General features: G+C 45.8%; 1 protein-coding gene across 1 annotated transcript; it reads left to right on the top strand.

Annotated features, from left to right (window-relative positions):
• The first annotated feature begins 855 nt into the window (after positions 1–855).
• LOC137313354 (NACHT, LRR and PYD domains-containing protein 3-like) lies at positions 856–9,138 on the top strand. Its single transcript, XM_067979479.1, has 9 exons — positions 856–899; positions 2,439–4,289; positions 5,831–5,917; positions 6,074–6,244; positions 6,426–6,596; positions 6,762–6,932; positions 7,078–7,248; positions 7,390–7,557; positions 7,730–9,138. The coding sequence occupies exons 1-9, from the start codon at positions 856–858 to the stop codon at positions 7,815–7,817; spliced, it is 2,922 nt and encodes a 973-aa protein (XP_067835580.1). The 3' UTR covers positions 7,818–9,138.
• Positions 9,139–11,391: the final 2,253 nt, after the last annotated feature.

Genomic DNA, 11,391 nt, shown 5'->3' with positions numbered 1-11,391 from the left:
ACACTGTTAATCCCCATACACACCTGGCAGGATCCTGATACACTATGAATCCCCATACACACCTGGCAGGATCCTGATACACTGTGAATCCACACACACACCTGACAATATCACGATAAACTGTGAATCCCCATACACATCTGGCAGGATCCTGATACACTGTGAATCCAGATACACATCAGGCAGGATCCTGATACACTGTGAATCCCCATACACACCTGGCAGGATCCTGATACACTGTGAATCCCCACACACAACTGGCAGGATCCTGATACACTGTGAATCCCGATACACATATGGCAGGATCCTGATAAACTGTGAACCCCCACACACACCGGGCAGGATCCTGATACACTGTGAATCCCCATACACACCTGGCAGGATTCTGATACACTGTGAATCCCGATACACATCTGGCAGGATCCTGATAAACTGTGAACCCCCACACACACCGGACAGGATCCTGATACACTGTGAATCCCCATACACACCTGGCAGGATTCTGATACACTGTGAAATCCCCATTCACACCTGGCAGTATCCTGATACACTGTGAATGCCCATACACACCTGGCAGTATTCTGATACACTGTGCATCCCCATACACTCCTGGCAGGATCCTGATACAATGTGAAACCCCCACACCCAACTGGCAGGATACCGAAGTGCCGCCATAACGTTCTGGGCTCTCAAATAAAGAGCGTTGCCTTGAGAAGGATGCTATGGGTTATCTGCTCCCCTAGAAATCTGACACACCATCAAGTGTAGGGAAATAGGTGGAGAAATGCGAAACATTAAAAATGTTTTCATTTCACAGCACAGAATGAGACAAAGTGTTCGATCTGATCTGAGACGATGTACAAATGTTCACACAACAGATCATCAATCCGTGGAGAAATGTAAGGGAAAGACAATGTTCAGGGTAATTCGGAAGTTATGGGTTGGCTTCCTAATGGCAGAGAAAGGGAGAACTTATTCCACTCCAAGAATAGTCCTTTATCTCAGGGGTCTTTTTAGGTCCAATGTAATGACTAATGGAAACAGATTTGTAATTTCCCAAACCTGCATTGTAGTAAATTCAGATCAAAATGAAATAACGGAGTATCATTATTGGGAGAAGAGTTGAAATGAACTGTGAATGTTTTCTGCTCTAACATTACACTGAGTGATGTGGGCAGTAGTTCTAATTCTAATTCTAATCGGTGATATGACAGGACTGTTCGAAAAACACATTCAATGTTGGTGAAAAACTGCTGAAAAATTGTTCACAATTTCTGAAACACAATATAACAGGAGAATGATGAGAGACAGGAAAAGGCCATTTGACACAAATAAGCCTGTCCCTGTTAGAGAGATGACCCCACCTACCCCTCCTCTCAGTGTATCCACAGAAACACGTCCGATTATCTCTTGACCCCACTTACACTGCCTCTTTAGTGTCCTTGCCAGGCTCTCGGGCCCTTTGGGAGAGAAAATGACCCTGACTTCCCTCCCTTCTCCGTTATTAATTATTTTGTTGATGTGAGCCTGTTTCCTGTTTCCGACGAGTATATTCAAGACTGAGATGGTTAGTTCTTTGGACACTAACGAATCAATGGAGATTGGGATAGGGCGGGAAAGTGTATTTGAGGTCGATCAGCCATGACCTTAATGAATGGTGGAGCAGGCTCGAGGGGCCGTATGGCCTACTCCTGTTCCTATTTCTTATGTTCTCATATCCTAACTGATGTTGGGAATTTCATTGAAACATTTCAATATCGAAGTCTCTTGCCCAAACAAAATACATCAAGCCCTCTCGCCAATCAGGCAACTTGAACTCCGAATACCTTACACCATCTTTCTGATTCCCCTCTGTGTCTTCAAAATGGCAGTAATCTTTATCTGTGATCAGTTGATTATAGAAGTACAGGTAATACCCCAGATAACCTACCCGATTCGCGTTTCTAAAAGCTTCCTCACCACCGAGATTAAAGAGTGGGACTTCTGTCCATTCACAGTCTGTCCCTCTCCCAGTGCCCACAATATCCCAGATAACCTGCCTAAGACCTGATACAATAACCGCAGAACTTCTGACCATTCACGGTCTGTCCCACTCTCAATGCGCAGAATAATCTATTTCCCATTTCCGCAGAGGGTGAGCAACACTGACGGTTTCATAAATTATTCCACCAGAACCTCTAGTTTTGTATAACCAGAATCACGTTTGGATTTGGAATGGAATGTCCATGATACAGCGCAGGGCTGATAGTATAAATCATCAGAGAGAAAATATCACCTTCACAGAAATCTCCATGTTCAGTAAATATTAGAATCAAGTGAGGATTTGAAACTTTTCTCAATTATTATTCACTTTCAAGGTTTTCTGTAACTGAGTTTAATTTCCTGCTCGCACCTCTATTGAATCTGTGAATTCAATCTCGGAACATTTTACTGAATAGTAAAGTGATATTGAGAAGTTCTTTTTATGTCAATGCAAATAACATTGAGAACCACTTTCTGACTGTTCTAATTGAAGATGTTCAACAGAAACACAAGGAAACACTCCGGGTCCAAACTGAAACACTGAGAGTGAACACGATCCTAATAAAGGAGAAGGTTAAGATTTTCCAGCTGGTCACTCTATACACTGAACTAACGGTCATTTCTACTGTTCGAGATCGGACACTTGTAGAACATGAACTGCTGGCAAGAGGCCGAGACCATGAAGAGTGGAGAGAGAAACACCTCCGGAGAGAACTGGAAAAAATCCGAATTAATCAATTGTACCACAGAAGTTTTTCCAGGAGAGGCAGTTTGTTCCGGAAAATGAAGGGTTTCTTCCAGGGATCCAGTTCTTGGAGTTCAGCAGCAGTGAGCGGAGTCGCGGGGATTGGAAAAACAACAATGGTACAAAAGATTGTTTATGACTGGGCCACTGGGAAAATATACCCACAATTTCAATTTGTTTTCAGTTTTAAATTCCGGGATTTGAACGCGATTAACTGTAGAATAAACCTGAGGAATCTGATACTGGATCTGTATCCTTACTTTGGGAATATTCTGGGAGATCTCTGGAAGAACCCAGAGAGATTACTGTTTATATTCGATGGTTTAGATGAATTCAAGGACACCATCGATTTTGCTGACAATCGGAGAAATACAGAACCTCAGTACATGTGCACAGATCCTGAAGACTGGTGTGAAGTGTCTGACATTGTGTACAGTTTAATACAGCACAAGCTGCTCCCAGGATGTTCAGTGCTCGTGACCAGCCGCCCCACTGCATTACATTTATTGGAAAAGGCTGAGATCAGTGTCTGGGCTGAAATCCTGGGATTTGTTGGTGAAGAACGGAAGGAATATTTCAACAAGTTGTTTGAAGATCAGTCGGTGGCAGCAGCTGTTTTCAAACATGTGGAGGAGAACGAGATCCTGTACACCATGTGTTACAACCCTTCCTACTGCTGGATCCTCGGTCTGTCACTGGGTCCCTTCTTCACACAAAGAGACAGGAAACACCAGCGAGTTCCCAAGACCATCACCCAACTATATTCCTACTATATTTACAACATTCTGAAAAACCATGGCCGAGAGATTGAATCCCCCCGTGATGTGTTACTGAAGATCGGTGAGATGGCCTACACAGGAGTCTCCGAGAAGAAGATTGTGTTTACAAATGGAGATTTGATCAAGTACAATCTTCAACCTTCCCAGTTCCTGTCTGGGTTCATGATGGAACTTTTGGAGAGAGATGGTTCTGCCCAGAGTGTGGTTTACACATTCCCGCACCTCACCATCCAAGAGTTTGTAGCTGCACTCGCACAATTCCTGACTCCAGATCCTGGGGACATCGGGAAACTCCTCAGTGAAGCCCACAGCAAGGATGATGGGCGATTTGAGATATTTGTCCGTTTTGTTGTTGGTCTCTCCTCCTCACAGTCAGCTCGGCCCCTGGAGGAGTTTCTGGGTCCATTTCTTCATCAAACAATCTGTGGAGTGATTGACTGGGTGAAGGAGAAGGTTGAAGGAGGGATTGGAAACATAGCGAGTGAAACTGGTAAAAGGAACCTCCTGAACACATTCCACTACCTGTTTGAGTCTCAGAATCAAACACTGGCCCGTGTCACAGTGGGATCTGTGGAAATACTTACATTTAGTGAATTGCTACTGACCCCGATTGACTGCGCGGTGCTGTCTCACGTCATTGAACTCTGTGACACAATAAAAGAACTCGACCTGGAGAACTGCTCCATTCAATGTGAAGGACTCCAGCGGCTGGGACCCGTACTACACAGATGCCAGGTGTTGAGGTAACTGTTTATTTGCCTCTAACTGTTCGGCCAATTGTGGAACAGTCAGGGATTGTGTTGTTGCTCCGTAATGAAGGGAAACAAACAGTTCAGTTAAACCAGAGAGAAGCAGATTCAACACAAATATGACAAATGATAAGAGGATCGGTTAGTAATTCCCTAAGGACTGGAGAATCTAAAATGGATCCTTGTGAACAAGTGGGGATTTTACAGTCTTTATTGGATCAGTAAATACAGGCCACTGAAAGAGTCTGATAATTTAATTGCAGTAAATGATATTGATTGCTGTTTTTCTCACTCCCTGAGATACATCCATTGAAGAGGCTCCTTCTCACTGTTACTTACACGTAGACCGACACTAACTGTCGCAATCTGTGTGACTGGGCATCCCGCCCTCTTACCGAGGTGTGGGGGCAAGTGACAGTCACCGGACTGTCAACGTGTGCAGGAGAGGGAAGCAGAAACACCAAACATTCAGTAACAAAGAGCAAAACACAGCTTTCGGGCAGTCAACCGCCAGTGGGCGGGCTGAGCTTTCCCCGCAGGACGACGGTCCGTTATCTTAACTCATCAATGACACAGCCCTTCACACTCTCCAATACATCCACCATCTCTTCACCCAGCTGGCAGCACTCGTGCCTCTGAGTCAGAAGGTCGTGGATTCAGGCCCCTCGCTCAATAATCCAGGCCGGCACTTCAGTGGGATTTGGAATCTAAAATTTGCCGGTAAAAAGCTTCCAACCTAACGGGATGTGGGGTATTAGCCCAGGAGTTCAGACACACACCGGCCAGCGGTGGGGCCTCACACACAGCGGGAGGATCCTGGGTTAACCAGTGGCAGTGAACCCGGGAATTTCCCATAATCTGCTCCGTGTGTGAGGCCCCGCTCGGGGAGGGAACTTCAGAAAATTCCCCATTAAATGTCGGGCCCGTTACACCTGAAATAAATGTAGAGCCGGTTTAATGGGAATAAAGTGAGACACTCCCCTCCCCGATAAACGAGGAATACAGGAAACTTTAAAACTTGTCACAGGACAGAATGAACTCTCCTTGTTATATAAAATCCTGGGGGACGGATTTCGCACCAACAGTTCACGCCGTTTCACAATATAACTCACCCCGAGATATTATACAGATTAATATAATACTGCATAAAGCACAGGTAATCACCGCTTTATCATTTAATTCGGGGAAAATCGCCGCATTCGCAGAAAATCTCGGATTTGAGAAACAGCAGAAATGCGACAAGTTTCCCCAAACATGACGGGACTGGTCACTGTGCTCCAGGAGGGTAATTCTGATCATCAGGACTGAGGGACATTTAAAGGCTTCACACAGACAGCACTTTATTTAATAAATACATTTCCAGACAGTCCCTGAATATATGGTCGGTGGACACAGTGAGATTCATTGTCAGTGACAGGGAAATCTGGTTATTAATTTCCTGAAGAGTTTTCGTATTTCCTGTAACATCAGAGAAAAATTGTCAGATCGGGGATTGGGTTCAGTTTGTTTCTCACTCTCTGTCTGTTTGTGTTCAGACTGGGGAGAAATAAACTGGGAGATTCAGGAGTGAAACTACTGTCTACGGCTCTGAGAAACCCGGACTCTAAAATACAGAAACTGCAGTAAGTATCAGACTGTGTGAGATTGTGTTTATAATACCTGGATGTCTAACACGGTACATTAATGTCAGTATAAGTAATAATAATACAAATAAATACTGGAAACTTACTCTGATTCCTGTTATCTCTGCTCGTCTCTCTCCTCTCTCTGATCTCCAGGTTATGGGCGAACGATCTCACAGCTTCTTGTACCGTGGATCTCTCCTCCGCTCTCAGTACAAACCGTTCACTGACGGTTCTGAACCTGAGTAATAATAAACTGGGAGATTCAGGAGTGAAACTACTGTCTGCGGCTCTGAGGAACCCGGACTGTAAAATACAGGAACTGGAGTAAGTAGCAGACTGTGAGACTGTGTTTATAATAACTGGATGTCTAACACTGCATATTATTATTATTATCAGTAATGGTGTTATTAATGTCAGTGTAAGTAATAATAATACAAATAAATACTGGGAATTTACTCTGATTCTTTTCATCTCTGCTCGTCTCTCTCCTCTCTCTGATCTCCAGGTTATGTGATAACGATCTCACAGCTTCTTGTACCAAGGATCTCTCCTCCGCTCTCAGTACAAACCGGTCACTGACGGTTCTGGACCTGAGTAATAATAAAGTGGGAGATTCAGGCGTGAAACTACTGTCTGCGGCTCTGAGGAAACCGGACTGTAAAATACAGACATTGTGGTAAGTATCAGACTGTGTGAGATTGTGTTTATAATAACTGGATGTCTAACACTGAACATTAATGTCAGTACAAGTAATAATAATACAAATAAATACAGGAAATTTACTTTGATTCCGATTATCTCTGCTCGTCTCTGTCTCTCTCTCTCTCTCTCTGAGTTCCAGGTTACGGGCCAACGATCTCACAGATTCTTGTACCAAGGATCTAGTCTCCGCTCTCAGTACAAACCGGTCACTGACGGTTCTGGACCTGAGTAAAAATAAACTGGGAGATTCAGGAGTGAAACTACTATCTGCGGCTCTGAGGAACCCGGACTGTAAAATACAGAAACTGGAGTAAGTATCAGACTGTGTGAGATTTTGTTTATAATAACTGGATGTCTAACGCGGGACATTAATATCAGTGTGAGTAATAATAATACAATAAATACTAGGGATTTTCTCTGATTCCTCTATTTCTCTCTCTCCGCCTGATCTCAAGGTTATGGAATAATGGTCTCACAGATTCTTGCACCGAGGATCTCTCCTCCGCTCTTAGTACAAACCGTTCACTGACGGTTCTGAACCTGAGTGATAATAAACTGGGAGATTCAGGAGTGAAACTACTGACTGCGGCTCTGAGGAACCCGGACTGTAAAATACAGGAACTGGAGTAAGTATCACACTGTGTGAGATTGTGTTTTAATAACTGGATGTCTCACACGGTACATTAATGTCAGTGTGAGTAATCGTAACACAATAAACACTGGGAATTTACTCTGATTCCTGTTGTTTCTCTCTCTCTGATCCCCAGTCTGTCCAATGTGGGTCTCACAGATTCTTGTACCGATGATCTCGTCTCCGCTCTCAGTACAAACCGGTCACTGACGGTTCTAACCATGGGATCAAACTCCTTCACAGACCGATCTGCCCCCGCTCTCCGCTCCCTCACATTGACCCGCAGGAGTCTGGAGTGGATCGGGTGAGTGTTTGTGTTAATATTTAATGTAATAAATAAAATATCAATGGGATTCAGTGCTTTGTATGTGTAATATTTGTCTGTAATTATTAATGATATATTAACACCAGTCTCCCTGTTATTTACACTGTTGTTCAATCTGTTCATTTCCTGTTCAATCTTTAATCTGCTTCAGGCTGTGGGGGAATCAGTTCAGTTCAAACGGGAAGAATCAGCTGGAGTCACTGCGGGAATCCAGACGCGGACTGAGAGTGGGAGTATGAACATTTCAATTGATAACCATTCCTGGTCTCATTATATGAACATTTCAATTTATAACCATTCCTGGTCTCATTATATGAACATTTCAATTTATAACCATTCCTGGTCTCATTATATGAACATTTCAATTTATAACGATTCCTGGTCTCATGATATGAACATTTCAATTTATAACCATTCCTGGTCGCATTATATGAACATTTCAATTTATAACGATTCCTGGTCTCATGATATGAACATTTCAATTGACAACCATTCCTGGTCGCATTATATGAACATTTCAATTTATAACCATTACTGGTCTCATGATATGAACATTTCAATTTATTACCATTCCTGGTCTCATGATATGAACATTTTTGGCCGATTCTCTGTCCCTCCCCTTTAACCGGCCGCGCTCCAGGTTTAAATCCGAACGGCCCTTTAACGGTTTCCAGCTCGAGCTGAGCGAGCGTCGTCTCCCATTGTGACGTCAGAGGCCCAGCGACAGGGTCACGAGACTCAGTCACCCGGTCCCACAGCGCTGATTCTGCCGGATATCCGGGGCTGGATGGTCCCCAATGGGGCACTGGGTCAATGTACAGACAGGAAGGGCCCAGGGTGGGGCTCAGTCTGGGCTGCAGTGGGACACAGGGTCAATGTACAGACAGGAAGGGCCCAGGGTGGGGCTCAGTCTGGGCTGCAGTGGGACACTGGGTCAATGTACAGACAGGAAGGGCCCAGGGTGGGGCTCAGTCTGGGCTGCAGTGGGACACTGGGTCAATGTACAGACAGGAAGGGCCCAGGGTGGGGCTCAGTCTGGGCTGCAGTGGGACACTGGCTCAATGTACAGACAGGAAGGGCCCAGGGTGGGGCTCAGTCTGGGCTGCAGTGGGACACTGGGTCATTGTACAGTCAGGAAGGGCCCAGGGTAACATTTGTCCCTCTGTACAGAGTGAGTCCCTCCCAATGAGTTGTCAGACTGTGCAACAAGTGTCCCTAAAACCATCCAAAATCTCCACGCTGCTCCAATTCTGGCCTCATTCAAATCCCCCACTCCTTTTGCTCCACCATTGGCGGCCGTGCCTTCAGCTGCCTGCGCCCTTATCTCTGGAATTTCCTTCCTAAACCTCTCCGCCTCTCTCTCCTCCTTTACGTCGCTCCTGAAAACCTGCCTCTTTTCCCAAGCTTTTGGTAACTTGTCCTAATACCTCATTGTGTGGCTCGGTGTCACATGAATAGCTCCTGTGAAGCGCCCTGTGTCGTTTTATTACTATAACGGTGCAATATAAATGTAAGTTGTTGTCTGTGTGCTGTGTTAATAAAACTCCACAGTTTACTTCACCTCAGGCCTGGTCTCTTTTTTTGATGGTGTTCGTGTTCTAAAATATTGAATGAAGGATCCTGGAAATTCCATTCCTCTGTTTGGTCCAGTGAACAGTGTGTGTGTGTGTGTGTGTGTGTGTATGTCGGGGGGAGGGCTCTTACTCGGAAGGCTGGATATGCAATTTACACAAAATGGTGAGAGGGACTGTGAGCAAAAGAGCTCAGCTGGGACCCCACAATCTGGCCTCCCGACATGCAACGCAAAATGGCCGCCATGCACCTGCCCCAAAATGGCCGCCGGGAACCCGCCGCAAAATCACAGAATGATACATCACAAAGGGAAGCCATTCGGCCCATCGTGCCGGTGTCGGCTCTTTTAAAAAGCTAACCAGATGGTCCCATTACCCTGATCTTTCCCCGTGGCCAACACATTTTTCCTTTTCTAGTAATTCTCTAATTCCCTTTTGAAAGTTACTATTGAATTGCAGATCATTACATCTCGCTGCATAAAATATAATCCTTCCTCATGTCACCTCTGTATCTTTTGACAATTATTTTGAATCTGTGTCCTCTGGTTACCGACCCCCTGCCACTGGAAACAGTTTCTCCTTATTTACTCCATCAAAACCCCTCAAATGGCCGCTTTGTCCCCTCAGAGTTGTCTCATCTCCCCGAAACACAAGCATCTTTTTGAAATTATAACAAACCCTATCAGCCTGTCCAGTGGTTCACGTTTCCGACGTTAATCTCCTCTCGGCCCCTGTTTGTCTCACACTGGGTTAACGTGTTTGTATAACATTGCAGGCCGGGCTACTTTAACCCCAGGCTTTAACCTGGTTAAATCACAACGGTCACAATCGAACAGGAACATGTTAAACCGAGGCCCCAAAACCAGGGCCCAGAGAGGAAATTAAACCACAGGGCAATAAACAGACCGAACTCTCGTGGGCCCTGTTTGGGTGCAGCCTGTTGAGGAGGCCACGGTCGGTCTCCTCTGGGGGAGGCCTCCATAAGTCCCCTTCAGGGAAGAAGGTCTCGGTCGGCCTCCTCTGGGGGAGGCACAGGTCTCCCTAGAGGGATCCAAAACTGGCAATCTTTATATTTAGACCACCATCACAACAACTACCACTACTTCAACAACAACAACTTGCATTCGTCCGATAGCTACCTTGGACAAAATAGCGGCAAGTACCGCGCAGAGTGTCCCCAGTGATATCGCAGTGACCCCACAATGTCCCAGTGATCCCACAGTGAACCCAGAGTGCACCCAGTGATCCCAGAATGCACCCAGTCACCCCAGAGTGAACCTAGGGTGCACCCAGGGATTCCAGAATGCACCCTATCAACCCAGAGTGATCCCAGAGTGCTGCAAGGGACTCCTGAGCGCACCCAGGGACCCCAGATTACACCCAGTGATCCCGGAGTGCGCCGAGTCACACCAGAGTGATCCCAGAGTGGCAGTCTTTATATTTAGACCACCACGACAACAATTACTACGACAACAAAAACTTGTATTTTTGATATATATATATATATATCATATATCTGTATATATGATATATGTATGTGTATTTACACACGGTCAGCATGGCGGCAAGTACGGTCGCCATCTTGGACAAATTGGTCACAAGTGTGGCAGCCATCTTGGACAAAACGGCGGCATGTCTGGTGGCCATCTTGGAAAAATGGCGGCAAGCATGGTGACTAACTTGGACAAAATGGCCGCACGTACGACGGCATTCTTGAACAAAATGTGGGCAAGTAAGCAGCAGAGTGTCCCAAGTGATCCCACAGTGACACCAGAATGTCCCAGTGACACCCTCAGTACACCAGAATGCACCCAGTCACCTCAGAGTCATCGCTATTTTCACACAGGGATACCAGGGTGCACCCAATCACCCCATAGTGATCCCAGATTGCACGCAGGGAGCCCAGAGTGCAACCAGTCACTCCTGAGTGATCCCAGAACGCACGCAGGCAGCCCAACGTGCACCCAGTCACCCCAGATTGATCCCAGAGTGATCCCAGAGTTCTCCCAGGCATCTAAGAGTGCACCCAGTCACCCCAGATTTATTCCAGAGTGGACCCAGTGATCCCAGAATGCACCCTATCACCATGGATTCATCCCAAAGTTCGCCCAGGGGTTCCAGAGTGCATCCAGTCAACCCAGATTGATCCCATAATGCACCCAGTCACCGCAAAGTAATCCGAGAATGCTCCCAGGGCTCCCAGCTTACACCCAGTCAACTCAGACTCCTCCCAGTCACCCCA

Source organism: Heptranchias perlo, unplaced genomic scaffold, assembly GCF_035084215.1.
Source record: "Heptranchias perlo isolate sHepPer1 unplaced genomic scaffold, sHepPer1.hap1 HAP1_SCAFFOLD_47, whole genome shotgun sequence".
Taxonomy (NCBI): domain Eukaryota; kingdom Metazoa; phylum Chordata; class Chondrichthyes; order Hexanchiformes; family Hexanchidae; genus Heptranchias; species Heptranchias perlo.
Note: the sequence above shows the minus strand (reverse complement) of the source record. Positions and strands in the feature narration are given on the sequence as shown.